Source organism: Pygocentrus nattereri, chromosome 23 (genome assembly GCF_015220715.1).
Source record: "Pygocentrus nattereri isolate fPygNat1 chromosome 23, fPygNat1.pri, whole genome shotgun sequence".
Lineage (NCBI taxonomy): Eukaryota > Metazoa > Chordata > Actinopteri > Characiformes > Serrasalmidae > Pygocentrus > Pygocentrus nattereri.
Window position 1 is genome coordinate 28,013,595 of NC_051233.1, and position 16,136 is coordinate 28,029,730.

Genomic DNA, 16,136 nt, shown 5'->3' on the forward strand with positions numbered 1-16,136 from the left:
ACACATTACACAGATATACTACATGCCCACAGTTGAGCCGCACGCCATAAATTCAAATCATAATAACGGTTCTTTTCTGCTACTTTACAAACACGTTTGTTTGTCTACATCTGTCTACTTGCAGTAGTGTACAGACGTCAGAGAACACCATCATGTATTTAATTTCCAGATAAAAATAAACAGAGAAACTAAAAAATAAAAGATAAAGAGGAAAAGGATCTGGATTCTTTAAAAGCCTGGAAGTAAGTCTCCTGAAAAGAACAGAGGCTGTCACGACAGCAGAGAGTGGACACAACCAGTCCTTACAAATGTAAAATTATATTTAGCTGCTGAGGCTTGTAAGTTAAATATGTTTTCTGCTCTTTTCTGTTCCTGAAAATGACAAATTGTACTTAGCGTCTGTTTAAAAAAGACATATTTCCCATTTTCCTTGCATTTTATTTTTCCTCCTTTAGGCCCACTAATAACATTTCTGGACCCTTTAAATAAGTGGAGGGTGGTCCCTGTACTGTATTTAGGTGGAAAAACGGGTTCTATAGAAGAACTGCTTTTAGTTCTCCAGAGAAGCTTCTGATAGTTGGTTCCCCAACAAACCATTTTTTGTAAGTTCCTGTTGTTTTTGAGAAGTGTAATGAAAAAAAAGTCCATGTTTTATTGTAACATCAATCTTAAAAGCAAGATATTTAATAAACTGCTCTAAATATGAACCACAAAGAAACAATGGATGGACAAAGATTAGAATCTGTTTGACAGAATTTCTTTTCTAATGTCAGTAAGCGACAATAGCAATGACACTATAACATTAGAAGAACCCTTTTGGGTGCTATGTAGAACCATTTTTCAAAAAGGTCTGAAGATCCATTTCACAATGCAAAGAACCCTTTGATCATGTTAAGGGTTCTTTCAATGTTCGTGGTTCCATATAGATCAGGTTTCTTTGCTAAGGAACCCTTGAAGAACCATGTTGTGTGATCAGCCTTCTCAGAATGTTTGACCGTTTTGGACGCTTCAGGGTTCAGGTATTCCAGGCTTGTGTGAAGTATGTAGCAAGTATGACAGTCATTTCTGTGGAAGAGGATGTAATTGCAATGACTCTGTTTAAGTGAATGTGGCAAATGTAGCTGGTAACATGATTACATGATGCAGCACGACACGTAAGCTAGACCACAATGCTGGTGGAGAGAGAGAGAGAGAGAGAGAGGGAGAGAGAGAGAGAGAGGGAGCACTGAGAGGGCCTTGAGAATGAAAGAGGGGGAGTGTGAATGACGCGACCCTTGACTCTTTCCTATTTTCTAAACTGATCCGACACTCTGTGCATCTCAAATCACTGGACAGTCCTTTCCTCTGTTCCCTCTCTCTCTCTCTCTCTCTCTCTCTCTCTCTCTCTCTCTCTCTCTCTCTCTCTCTCTCTCTCTCTCTCTCTCTCTTTCTCTCTCTCTCTCTCTCTCTCTCTATAGGGCCTGTTTCTCTCTCTTGCCAGCTCCACCACCAGCTCGTCCCCTCTTCCCAGCACTCAACAAAAGCCACTTAGTAAACCATTTCAGCTAGTATGATGACACACAGTCTGCCTTTCCAAATGACGCTACTCAATCTGTAGCACCATTAAAGGGAAATTCCACTCTTTTTTCTAAATGTTTGCATAATTAAACTGATGAGACATTAATAAAGTCATTCAGAGAGGCGCATTTCAGAGAAACTTACCCAATCGGGACTGATCATAATGATAGGAACAGGTGTCATAAGGTCAACGACACAAATATAGACATATTTTATTTACTATCCAAAAACATTTTTACATCTTTATATTAAAAGTGGAGAAGTTCCATGTTAGTGTAATACTTAGTATGTAGTCATGTGACATTTTACAGCACCTTTTGCCTTAAAAGAAAAAGAAAGCAAGAAAATCGGACGTGCTGGAATTTGGGGTGCTCAATCCTGGTCCTGGAGATCTACCAGCCTGAAGAGTTCAGATCCAACACAAGTGGCCCAAATCTTCCAATAAACCCCTGAAGGCCTTCATTACCTGGATCAGGTGTGTTAGCTAAACTCTACAGCAGTCATGTCAAACTGGGGACCTTCCAGGCCCAAGTGCTGCAGAGATGAGCATTTACCCTCATCTAACACTCTGAATTCACTTCATTAAGGCCTTGCTAATCAGATTGATTGATGAGCTGAATCGGATGTGTTTAATGAGGCAGTGAGCTGAAGTCTGCAGTGTTTTGCCTGCAAGGACTGGAGCCTACAGATCTCCAGGTCCAGGGTTGGGCAGCCCTGATGTAGACTTCATTCATTAATTATGTACATATTAAATGTCTTTTATTTTGTAATGTAAACGCTGTGTAAGCAAAACGTATAGCAGAATGACAATAATAACCCCTTTAGAAGATCTAAGGTTTACACTGGAAATAGTCTCCATAATTGCTGGGAAAAAAGAGACCTACTCATAACAGAGACACATTGAGATGTACCTTAAGTTCAGCATCTATGTTTGTACAGACAGCTCAAGCACTCTCAGAAACATAGGTAGTAAACTGTCACTGGGGCAGTACCCCTCTTGTCACTGGGGTGGTACCCTCAGGGGTACATCTCAGCACCTTCAGTCAGGGAGCATAATTACCACAATCCACTAAAATGATATTTTCTAAGTTGTACTGACTCCACACACCCCGTCTCGCCTCCAGGCTTTTATTTTATTGCTCTGTTTTAAAACCTTAGGTTGTGAAAAGGTACAAATACATACTTATCCACTGGGAAAAAGGCCCACAGTTGGACCTTAAAACCACTGTTGTACCTTTGAGGGACCATTTACGTTGTTTGTACCTTGATGAATAAAATATGTACAGGAACAGGAACAGATAAGCTAAATCTAGGGCGATTATACACAATCAGGACTGGAAAATGCAGCATCACATGATCCTTTTGTAATATTTGTTAACTAAATAGTGTTACCGTACTATTCAGCACAGATCTGGCCAAAGTTTTAGAAAAATTCAGCGATAGTGGTTTATTTTTCTTTGTCGTCGTTTATCTTAACTTATTACTTATTAATAACTAGGTTATTAACAGCTTATTACTGCTACAGTTAACAACTTATTTAGTACCAAATTGAAACGTTATTTTTTTGGAAAGTACAACTTGTTGCCGTAAAATTACCATATTATTACCTGCTTATAACTTTGATATTTCTGCCTAATTAAACTGTAAAGACTTTTTTCATGTTTTTATTTCTCTCTAACAGTGTGTGTGTGTGTGTGTGTGTGGTCGGTCTGTACAGTATGTTATGTGTCATACACATGTGCGCTCATCAAAATTCTCGTATGTGTAACACATTTGGTGAAATAAACTGATTCTCATTCTGATTCAGCTGCTCTTGCAGACGGACGTGTTGAATGCTGGAAGTGAAAAAACCGCGTAGTTCCCGATTTCCCATTGGCCTACCACAATGACGCATGTCAAAGGTGGCATGTCGTCCTCATGGTACCACTTCCTGCTCCCTGTCACACTGACAGTTGATTTGTTGCTGGGTAAGAGCTTCATGCAGCTCAGTTTGTTTTGTCCTGCTTATTGTTTTTTTTTATTAGTCAGTTGTGTGTTTGTTGATTCATTTCGTTGTTAGGGACTAGGGGTGGGCTTGAGTCTGTCCCAGTGAAAGCTGTGCAGATGTCGGGGACGCCAAGCTTTTACCGCTCATGCGTGACATTGCTGATGAGCTATGCTCATTTGTGACATGTTCTGTGACCGCGTTCTTCCACTTTTTTACCTGTTGAGTCAGAGACAAGTCGTAACTGGCAGTGTAACTGGCCTCTCCTCAACTGCATAAGCACCCAGGGAGGGTGAAGGCCGGCACAGTACCATGTGTGCGAAAAACCTGCCGCCATAATCTTTGACCTTACTGACCATGCAGAGTGATCCAGTGCACTTGGATCGTGCTGCACTGTGTCATGAATACTGAGATACAGTGACGAGTGCATTGGTATTGATATTAACTAATGTGTGCAGTCAGTTGTGTGAACATTGAGTGTTATAAAATAATCAGCTTCTGTTCTTAAATCTGATCGGCTTAGCCACATTCACAGCTGGCTGAAGCCATACATTATTTTAATGCATATCATGGATAATTACTATGGTTTTTATACAGACCCTATAATTTAGAACCACTGTTTGTAACAAGAAATATACATTTATTCAAAGTTTGCCAAAAAAAGTCACTTTTATTTTGGATAGCTTTAACCTTATTAAGTTATTGGGGCCCATTAACGCGGGAGAGGATCTGTTGCGTAAACAAACCAATACTTCTGGAGAAATCAACGTCTTCTGTTTCGGTTCTGTGGTTGGATAGTGTAGTGGTTAACACCTCTGCCTTCTACACTGTAGACTGGGGTTCAATCCCCCACCTGGGTAAGCACCTTACACTATACCAATAAGAGTCCTTGGGCAAGACTCCTAACACCACCTTCGCCTACTTGTGTAAAAATGATCGAATTGTAAGTCGCTCTGGATAAGAGCGTCAGCCGTAAATGTTTTGTTGGAATAACGTGAAGTACTACAGAGTGAAATGCCTGGTATGGATTACTTTGTTAAAACCTTGAGGTAGGCTAATGATAAGTCAGCTACTGGTACTAGCAAGCTAACAACTGGCTTAATAATTAAGCTATAACTATCTATCCATCCATCCATCAATGGAGCCAGAACAAGAGGAATACTATCGTCTATATCAATGAACATTAACATTATACACTTCTTTCCTTGAATGCTATAAAAGCTTATTCTGTAACTTTTTACAACTATTTTTAGTCACAAAGTCATTTTACCCCACAAGCATCAATTCCCCGAAACACACCAACCCCCTGTCCCCCTCCTCTGGTCCCTGAGGAGACTGTAGTCTAAAGATTTCAGTCTCACTTTAAGTTAGAACGATTTCTCAGGTAAGAGGCAGCTTGACTGAGAGACTTCGCTTTCGCTCAAAGCTGAAAGAGTTTCTCTACGTTTTCTCTGATCATTATATCTGAGCACCTTTTCTCAGCACTTGGCCCTGTTGCCCAGCCAGTGGGCCGTACCTGACTCCGGATGGTACGTGCTAGTTTTGGAACTCCGGCTACATGGCTGATCTCTGCAGGACCTTTATGAAACATTGCATTTCCAGGAACGCGGTAATTGGGTTGGGTCATTATGGCGTCTGGATCAGTCGTGCTTGTGCCTGCGGTTTTTCAGTTGAGTTGATTTCACTTTAGCTGTTGCTTGGCAAGTGTGTGGAGGCCGGTTTGAGACCTGCACTTCCAGAAGGAATGTGGGTGTTTGTGATTCATGAGGGGTCGAGTTCAGCCCTCCACGCATACACAGGCTCCGCTTGGTGCTCTATTGAGTGGAGAAATTTGGAGCGTGGAGAGGGAGGCGGGAGGGGAGGAGGAGTTCCGGAGCTGTTTATAAAGACTGGAACAAGGGAATGAGAGAAACAGAGATTTACTACTACACGGTTATACATCGCCGAAGACTTTTTGGACTATATTATGCGCACAGGTAAGTCAGTCTTTATGTACTTTATGCAATTCTACTTCCATTCATTTAAATGAATCTGGTAGGAGCTCTATTTAATACTGATTACACAGCAACCAAGAGACTAATTCCACAGGCAGCTTCAGCACAATAGCTCTATTATACTCCTGTGCATTCCTTTCTCCTCTCCTGATGTGAGTGTGCTCTCCATTTCCTTCAATGATTTACCAGCTAAAGCTTTTCAAGATCTCCATTGTTACTTTCAGGTTTACTTCTGTCATAACAAGTACACTGTAAGCAAATGAGTCATGATTATTTGTGGTGGAACGAGCAGTGATTGCTCCCCTAATGAAGTGCAGATGACCTGCACACATGCTGAACTCTTGCGCAGTGCAGGCTGTTTTGGAGCCCTGGATTTGCTTTACTCTATAAACTGTTCAGACAGCGCTGACTGGCCAGATCCCCACACCAATGGAACAATAACACAGACCACATCTTTTTTTTTACACATCAGACAGCTGAAGTGTTTCTGGAGCCACTCGGATTAGAGCACTCGCAAAACAGTCTTCGGTGTGTTTACACCACTTTTAACAAAATCAAACATGATTGTAACCCTTTAACATCTTCGCTGTGAAGAAAGGATTTCCAGCGTCGAAGTGCTGTAAATGTAATGGTAAAGGCTTGTTTTTAAGTTGTTTTTAGGTTGTTTTTATGTTAAAGGTAAATGCATGTAAAAAAAAATTTATTACAGAAATATAAAGTAAAATTACTTCTTTTCACAGAAATTTGCGTTTACTCTTACAGTAAAATACTGCATGTCAGAATTACTATTTGAACTAGTGAAACTGTTGGGTCAGAGTTAAAGGTCATATTTCTGAGAACTTAAATGACTAATTTTACAGAATATTACTGTAACTGCAAAAAAAACACACTTTTACTGTTAATTAACAGGTTTTGTTTGACCTCCCTGCTTTTTACAGTTTCTTTAGTGATAGCCTTATTATTTAGTTGAAGACTGAATAACTATTATTATTATTAATGTGGTATATTATTTAGAAATTGAGCTGGTCTTTCTTTTGAAAGAACAATGTATTTTTGTATAGTTTAGCCTTGTTACTCAGTTATCGCATGGTGACTTATTATTTGGCAACTACTATAAACATTGAATAACTGCTATATTAATGTGGGATGGTGTATAGAAATATAGCTCGTCTTTCTTTTGAAAACACAACGAGAGCCACCCAAGCAACTGTTGTATCAGTATTGGATTACAGTGATATAACCTATATGAATGAAACCATTCAGTGTTATCTAGCACAGTGCACTATGTTTTATTACTGGTGATAAGCCACTGTGAGCAGCGCTGCAAAGGTCAAAGTCCATTTGTTGTTTTTTATTGGTAAAAAAGGCTCTAAAAAGCTCCATTGAATCCTTAAAGTCGGAACAAATGAAAAATACAACAGACGCAATGTAACCATAGAACTTGGTAAGACAGCATTTCATGTGAAGTTAAACTACATGTCAATAACCTCACAGATGAAAGCAGTTTGTCATTTTCTTAACCATATATTTCTGTTCATTTTATTTGTTGTACTTGTTTGGATTGTTTTAAACTGTTTTATTGTTTTAAACTTGTTCTTACTCTTCTTTGGTTTATGATTTACTGTGGATTTGCATTTATTGTATATCATGCCGGTCCTCACTGTAAATGAGACTATTTAAAATTATACAATTTTACACTTAAAATAATTCAAATTAAAAATTAAAATTAAAATTAAAAAGCCCCTCTCCTATATTTTTCATGTATTTTCTTTTCTCTGTAAGGTTCACTTATGACATTTGTGTGGTTTTATCTATAAGTCATTATTATTTTTACGTGATCATTTAAACGGGCCCTATAAGTTCAAAACGGGCCCTATAATTAAATGGAGGGTGGTTTCTGACTCATGCAGAAGCGGTATGGATCGCAAAAAGATTCTTTGAAGTGCCGTCATAGAATAATCACTTTTGGTTCTCTAAAGAACCTTTTAAAAGTTGATTCCCCTTAAAATGTCTAAAGAACTTCCCAACTGTAATGGAAATATGTAAAGTTTGTATATGAATTAAAGTTATTTCAAGTTAAGAACTTTTATTTTTTAAAGTGTACAGTCATATGCAAATGTTTGGGCATCACCGGCCAAATTACATGTTTTGTTGACTTGGTTTGAATGTTTTTTTTTCTGCTTTTATTAAAGAAGTGCTTCTGAAAGGAGGTGCATTTTATGTTTACTTAAATCGGACAGTAAATGTACAATGCAAATGTGTTGTTTTTCTTATGACATCACAAAAAATAAAAATAGGCTGCTTTTGCAAGCTAGTTTCCATGTATGGACTGGGCTGGGTTTTGAAAACTTGTTTATGGACCATAATTTGTTAATAATTAGTTTTTATAAAATTAATATTATTAAGGTACAGTGTCATTTAAAACAAAAGGATTTTAGTCTGAAGTAAACTACAATCCAAAATGTGTTTTCAACTTTGATTTTGAACCAATTTGCTAGATTGGCCCTTGTATTCGATATAAAACTTTTTTATCTTAAGCATATGAGGAAAATTAGGCTTTCAATGATCTTTAACTTTTCATCCCTCAATGTTGTTGAAGAAGTTTGCAGATTTTTTTTATCACAAGTACATTAGAGCAGGAATATACTCCATGCTTCACTATTTATTGACACTCCACTGAAACATTTCTACAATGATATGATTTAAGTTGAGTTAAAGAGTCATAACTTGTCAACTTCTCTTTTCTAGGCACCATGTTGGTGGCATTCCAGAACCCTCTCAGACCTCCACTGCTTCTTTCTTTTGTCTTACTCATCCTCCCTTCCTTTGTGACACTATCAACATCATCGCCTTTTAATGACACTGCTCACTTTCATGGCGTGAACATGGATGACTACGATGAGGATTATGACACTTCGCCATCACCAACAACCAAACCTGTGCCTCCTGTGGCTAAACGCTGCGACTATGACCTCTGCAAGGACCAGCAGCCATCCTGCCAGCAGATTGCGGCTGCCACGGGCTGCTCCTGCCCTGGGATGAGTGGGCCTCATGAGGTCCCAGAACCCCCACACCTCCGCAGGCTGTCCCTAGAAGGTTCAGACAGGGTTGTTGTGCACTGGTGTGCTCCGGCTTCCACGGTTACCCATTACCTGGTGCAGGTGGAGGGTCAGAAAGAGGGACTGAAGGCTGGCGAGAGGAGTAGGCAGATAGATCTAGGAAAAGTAGCGTCTGGAACAGAGGTGTGTGTCTGGGCAGTGAACAAGGCTGGAGTCAGCACCAGGGAAAAGCACTCGTGTACTCGCTTCCAGCCTGAAAGCTCGGAGTCTGGGCTGGCATTGAGGCTGGGCATCATAGGAGGGGTAGTGGCACTGCTTGTTGTACTAGCACTAGCGTTGCTACTTTGGAGGTTCAGGAGACGAAGGAAAACTCTGGCACCGACCGAAACTGGAGGAGCAGAGATGGTGCTCTGAGAGACAATGACTTATATTTGCATTCTGAGGTATACAGTTGTATGCAAAACTTTGGATACCCCCAGTGGGGGGAGAAACTTCATGATGACGTATTTCTGTAGAAATTATAGACAATTATTTTGCAACATATTTGCTGAAGTTAACATGTGCACAAGTTTAGAAATCCTTTCAGGAAATACTTTGGAATCCCATTTTGGCTGAACTGCTTCTTGTAGTTTCTTGATTTAAGATGCTCTTTTGTCCTTGCAGACCTCTTCTAGCTCATAAGTCTACACAGGTCTTCTTGCATGCACATCGTCTTTGAGATATAACCACAGATTTTCAATAATATTCATGTCTGAGGATTGTGAAGGTCATTCACAATGTCTTCACTGACTGAAGCATTGACTTAAAGTACTTGTTGATAGTAGAATCTTTTCTTCTCTTTATCCCCACAACATAATACTATACAACTCAATCCCAAAGCATAGATAGATTCAACTTCATGCCTCATGCTTAACAGTTGGCACAGTTTTTTCATCAAGTGCTGCTCCCCTTTTCTCCAAACACACCTTTGGTGACTGTAGCCAGCAATATTTTTGCCAGACCACAGAATTTAATTCTCACATACCCCTAAAATGTAGATGGTGTTTGTGCAACAACAATGCACAGTGGACAGGAACATCACTACTGCAATGTCAGCCAAGTCTTCCTGGAGGTCATTGGCAGTGATGTGGGGGTTTTGCTTTGCATAACTGACCAGTCTAACATCATTGGTCTTCTTGGTCATCCAGATCTTGTCATGACTTCAGTTTCTTAATGATATTTCAGACAGTAGAAACTGTAAAGTGGGAGTGTTCAGCCATCTACTGCTTTTGAAAGAGTCAACCATCTTTAGTTTCACTTCCTTAAGCAGCAGTGTAGATAAGCCCAGGGCTATTGAGTGTAATCACAACATCTTGAGAAGTTTTAAAGGGTCACAGAATTTATTACCCTCTGGAATTGTCTGCATCTGACTTGAATCAAATATGCCTGGGACCTAAAACAATAACACTAATAGATCAACTTGAAGGGTCACACACTGACATACACACCACATTTTGTTTTCCGATCTGTTGTGTTTACTTCAGCAAATAAATAATAATTGTGCATTAAATTAGCAGAAAAACGTACTATTTAAGTTTGCTCTATGTAGAGATTGACCAGGTTTGCATACAACTGTATTGCTTGGTAACTACACGAAAAACAGTGCAAAATCATTGAGTTATCATGACATTTTCGATTAAATTATTCACTCAGAAGCATAAGTCTGGAAGTCATGACGCATGTGATCAAGTCTAGGACTGTGGTCACCAGCCCTCCTTATGGACCTTTGTTTATTGAAGGGTGGGGATCATGATGGGAGAGACTATGTACAAAAGCACTTTAGATGTATTATTGGAGTTAGTATTGTTTGAATGCTTTTCTATTTGTAAATTTTTGGATATCTTTTGTTTTTGCCAGTTTTGTCAGTATTAGCTTTTTTTTTATTATGATCAAGTGAGTAAATGAATGAACTAATGAGTGTCATTTTAAACAATAATATTGTAAATAAATACATCTTTATATCTTTCTGTCCTTTCTCAAGCTATTTATTCAAAGTTAGTTCCCACAACACTGCATTATGATGAACAGCTGTGCTTCTGTTTGCAGGACCTTCAGTAGTTCTGTTAAAGCAAGTACCCTGCAGCTTCAAAGAGAACAAACCTGTAGAATCTAAGTTTTTCAGCAATGCTGAAAACAGTTTTACTGTGGATGCCTGTAAAATTGCTATAATATGAAGTCAATACTGTGCTATGGTTACACTATGTGTTGAGATAAATTATGTTTTAATTAAATGACAAATTAGCTGGTGAAACAATGTTGTAATGGTTACAGTAAGGTTTAGGATTCAGCGTAGGTTTGGAGTAAAAGTTAAGTTTAGTTTTAATAGAACCGGTAACATTCAATTTAAAGTTCAGTTACATTTCATAGATATTTGGTGGAATGTTTGCAAAAGGCAAGCTGAACATCTACAGCATCTACTGCAGACTCTTAAAATAAAATGCTACCAAAATAGTCCACATCCATTTCCCAGGAAGGGAAGGATGCATGCAACTTTTCAGATGTTCGCCTATACCACTACATCTTGGCTACACCAGCTGCAGTTGAAACCATTCAGTGGGACACGGTCTACTTTCTGTTTATCCCATTATACAGCAAAATGAAAGTGCCTGGATGGATTAACGGTTAGCGCATACTCTTAAAAGACCCCCATTCATTTGGGACCTTCTCACGAATGCCATCTAGTATCTGATCAACCCAGAAAAGATCAGAAAGTAGTTCTCCTACATAGAAAAGTTGTAGTAATGAACTCAGCAGGGCCTAAAGGCTGAATCTGTGTAGGATCCACCTCTACACTGCAGACTGTTACTGAATGAGGATGATGAATACAGCTGAAGACCTGCTGAACGAGAGATAAGCAGCTGTAAAGAACAGAACTAACAGTAATGAATGAGTTGGTGACAGAGCACATTGTCTCTGAATGTGTCTCACGGTCTGAGAATGTGATTAAGTAATGATCCAAACCACTCCAACCACAGCAGGACATCTGACCATGTTGAAATCAGTGAGAGACTTGACCACAGAACCACATTTCTGCACACCACTCTATTCACTGCAATGTCCTTTTGTGATACGGCTACTCTTTGTTTTGGTATTGCCTTGTTTTCCCTGTTCTAACTTCAACTGATATTTTTAAACACAAAAGGTGAGATTGTTTTTGTTGATAGTTGTTTTTCCTTCACTTCTGATTTATTACTTGACTATTTGCTTTCATTCCTTCTTGATTAAGGTTAGAAATCTTTGAGTAAAATGAGTAAACAGTCATTACAGGTTTCTATCAGAATTATTATATTTAATTCATTATATAAAAGTAAAGAAAAAGCAAACCTGAACGACACGGCATGAAGCTATTTACACCTTTTTGAAAAGATTGTTTTTTTTTCCGCTGTGCTGCACAAAAAGAATTCAGTGTTATTTCTGGAAATGTCAAGACTTCCATTTTTGGCTAAAGTCCTAGAACAAGATCTTTCTTATCAATTACAAAACCACCGTCTGCATCTTCCTTTATTTGTGCCATTTCTATCTGTTTCAGAGATGGCACAGCGCTGAAACGGTCGTGATCGGAGTTATGAGCATTCTTAAGATATAAGCTTGCATCATTTAACAGGACATGACCTTGATCTTGCACAGGAAAGTGGCTATGCACTGTGCTTAACCTGTTGTAGTCCTACCTGTCTGATCATCCATAAATCCATAATTACATTCTTAGGAGACATAATACATCTCATGCTGCTCCAGTAAGCTAAGGTGTTCCCCTGGAGTCAGTCCTAGAACCTATCTTGTTAAGCATTTTTATGCTGCCACTGGGGAAAGCATGAACAAATATGACCTTAATTATTATTGCTATGCCAATCACACCCCAGTTTACATTGGCTGAAAGAATAGTTTGTCTTCCACCACAGCTGCCTTTACGGACTGATTCTAAAAAATAAAGTCAACACCAACACTGCCAGAAAAATAACCGTGGCAGTGGATGTGTATGAATAACTCTTTAGCAGAGGATGTGGCTTTGCGATCCATCTCACTGACCTGACTTTTGATTCCATTAGTCTTCATTTCTCCAACAATGTCCTGTGGGTGTAGCACCTTTATAGATTTAAGATCATCCTCAAATTGATCATCTGTTTTCTCAGTTCTAAATACGTGTATGTGAGCACTTGGCTCTTTCCCATAAACTTTAAGCTTGTTATTCTTGTTATTCAGGTTGTCAACAAGGTCGCCTGTAAAAGCCTCTCTTTCTTTTGCCATCCCACAACTGTGTGGAAGCTCGACTCTGATTCTTTGCTCTGGATGTGTTTCCACATCCTGAACTCGCAACAGCTTCAACAAAATGTCTGTTAAACCCTTCGCTGTGTGTGAACCCACTTTCAAGCCGTTCTTATCAGAAGTACAAGCAGATATCAGCTTAACAGCCACTGAGTCTGCCTCCTGGATTTTCACCTGAAATATATTTACAGGCTTTGGTTCAGTTCTCCATGCAGTAAACACGGTCTTGAATTTGAATTCATTTTGGTGGTATTGAGCAAAAATGCTGTAGTATTTTTCATCTTTTTCATGGTCTGTTACTTTTGTTTTTAAGAGAGTTTTCACCTTTTCTTCTAGGTTTTGAAGATCAAAACCCACATAAACATTTATCACCCCTCGCCCATTCTGTCATTTGTTTTCTGTACCTCTTCTTCAAACTCCTTCTGGAATTGAAAGCCGTGAGGTGTTTGCAGATCATTCGGAAACACGGCGATAACAACAGGGTCACCTTTGAACTTCCTTAAAACATCCATCCATCCATCCATTTTCTAAGCCGCTTCTCCGTCAGGGTCGCGGGGGGATGCTGGAGCCTATCCCAGCAGTCTTCGGGCGGAAGGCAGGATACACCCTGGACAGGTCGCCAGTCCATCGCAGGGCCTTCCTTAAAACAAACTCTCCTAATTCCTTACCACTGATCTTTATATTATCCCAATTAAAATATACATTTTCATCTTTGTTATCGTCCTTTTCAGTGAAGTTTCCTGTTACGTACAGTTTTACGAGTTCAGCTGTTTCAACGGAAGCATCTGTATCTTGAGGATTATACCTTATTTTTATTAAACCTTTCATTTTTCTAAGTCTTGCGTCATCTTTGCCATCAACATTAAGTTGAACGTGGACTGGGCTTCCCAAAGCACCACAGAGGAGGAAGACCTGAGTGAGGGTCCAGTACACCACGGCCCATCTCAGGACAGACGCCATTGCAGGTACTCCACACTCCTCAGCTGAAGATCTTCGACTGTGTATTCTGAGGCAGGAAAGTGCAGTCGTTTTAAATACTCAGGCTTTAAAGCTTTTATATTCATGTTGAAATGATCCAATTGTATGTGTCCATGTGGACCAATGAACTGACCTTGATGGAAATGTTGTGGACACAATGTAAAAAGTTTGTATTAACATTAAACGACTACTGTACTTTAAAAAGACTGTAGCTACAGTGAACTTAGACTGCTGCTCATTAAACACTGTTATAGCACATTATCTGAAAGTAGAGCTGTAGAGATGTAGAGCATGAATAGTGCAGATGAATTAGCTGGTGAAACAATGTTGTAATGGTTACAGTAAGGTTTAGGATTCAGCGTAGGTTTGGAGTAAAAGTTAAGTTTAGTTTTAATAGAACCAGTAACATTCAATTTAAAGTTCAGTTACATTTCATAGATATTTGGTGGAATGTTTGCAAAAGGCAAGCTGAACATCTACAGCATCTACTGCAGACTCTTAAAATAAAATGCTACCAAAATAGTCCACATCCATTTCCCAGGAAGGGAAGGATGCATGCAACTTTTCAGATGTTCGCCTATACCACTAACATCTTGGCTACACCAGCTGCAGTTGAAACCATTCAGTGGGACACGGTCTACTTTCTGTTTATCCCATTATACAGCAAAATGAAAGTGCCTGGATGGATTAATGGTTAGCGCATACTCTTAAAAGACCCCCATTCATTTGGGACCTTCTCACGAATGCCATCTAGTATCTGATCAACCCAGAAAAGATCAGAAAGTAGTTCTCCTACATAGAAAAGTTGTAGTAATGAACTCAGCAGGGCCTAAAGGCTGAATCTGTGTAGGATCCACCTCTACACTGCAGATTGTTACTGAATGAGGATGATGAATACAGCTGAAGACCTGCTGAACGAGAGATAAGCAGCTGTAAAGAACAGAACTAACAGTAATGAATGTGTTGGTGACAGAGCACGTTGTCTCTGAATGTGTCTCACGGTCTGAGAATGTGATTAAGTAATGATCCAAACCACTCCAACCACAGCAGGACATCTGACCATGTTGAAATCAGTGAGAGACTTGACCACAGAACCACATTTCTGCACACCACTCTATTCACTGCAATGTCCTTTTGTGATACGGCTACTCTTTGTTTTGGTATTGCCTTGTTTTCCCTGTTCTAACTTCAACTGATATTTTTAAACATAAAAGGTGAGATTGTTTTTGTTGATAGTTGTTTTTCCTTCACTTCTTATTTATTACTTGACTATTTGCTTTCATTCCTTCTTGATTAAGGTTAGAAATCTTTGAGTAAAATGAGTAAACGGTCATTACAGGTTTCTATCAGAATTATTATATTTAATTCATTATATAAAAGTAAAGAAAAAGCAAACCTGAACGACACGGCGTGAAGCTATTTACACCTTTTTGAAAAGATTGTTTTTTTTTCCGCTGTGCAGCACAAAAAGAATTCAGTGTTATTTCTGGAAATGTCAAGACTTCCATTTTTGGCTAAAGTCCTAGAACAAGATCTTTCTTATCAATTACAAAACCACCGTCTGCATCTTCCTTTATTTGTGCCATTTCTATCTGTTTCAGAGATGGCACAGCGCTGAAACGGTCGTGATCGGAGTTATGAGCATTCTTAAGATATAAGCTTGCATCATTTAACAGGACATGACCTTGATCTTGCACAGGAAAGTGGCTATGCACTGTGCTTAACCTGTTGTAGTCCTACCTGTCTGATCATCCATAAATCCATAATTACATTCTTAGGAGACATAATACATCTCATGCTGCTCCAGTAAGCTAAGGTGTTCCCCTGGAGTCAGTCCTAGAACCTATCTTGTTAAGAATTTTTATGCTGCCACTGGGGAAAGCATGAACAAATATGACCTTAATTATTATTGCTATGCAGATCACACCCCAGTTTATATTGGCTGAAAGAATAGTTTGTCTTCCACCACAGCTGCCTTTACGGATTGATTCTAAGAAATAAAGTTATGGATACAAACCTAGAGTGAGCTCAACTACCACACCCTCTGCAGAGAGAGAATATGCAGCCTGATCGCCAGGTTAAAAATTTACTTGGTCAACAAACTTCAGGCTGGTTCTGACCATATTTTTGCATGTATTAGACATGCAAATTCATACTGATGTAGTATGAATTTGCATGTCTAATACATGCAAAAATATGTTAGAGAAATGTATGGAGAAAAGTTAATAGGGCTTTCTTTGTCTTGTTATCTACACAGAGTTT

The 16,136-nt window shown here is 39.1% G+C and overlaps 1 protein-coding gene across 2 annotated transcripts; it reads left to right on the forward strand.

Moving 5' to 3' along the window:
* Positions 1 to 5,411: 5,411 nt before the first annotated feature.
* LOC108411531 (leucine-rich repeat neuronal protein 4) lies at positions 5,412 to 10,545 on the forward strand. 2 transcript variants are annotated; one of them, XM_017683157.2, is made up of 2 exons: positions 5,412 to 5,517; positions 8,284 to 10,545. In XM_017683157.2, exons 1-2 carry the CDS (start codon positions 5,508 to 5,510, stop codon positions 9,006 to 9,008), a joined length of 735 nt encoding a protein of 244 aa, XP_017538646.1. In that variant the 5' UTR covers positions 5,412 to 5,507; the 3' UTR covers positions 9,009 to 10,545. The 2 variants fall into 2 exon arrangements, with proteins under 2 accessions (XP_017538646.1, XP_017538647.1); XM_017683158.2 differs by lacking the exon at positions 5,412 to 5,517 and adding an exon at positions 5,761 to 6,166.
* The last annotated feature ends 5,591 nt before the right edge of the window (positions 10,546 to 16,136 follow it).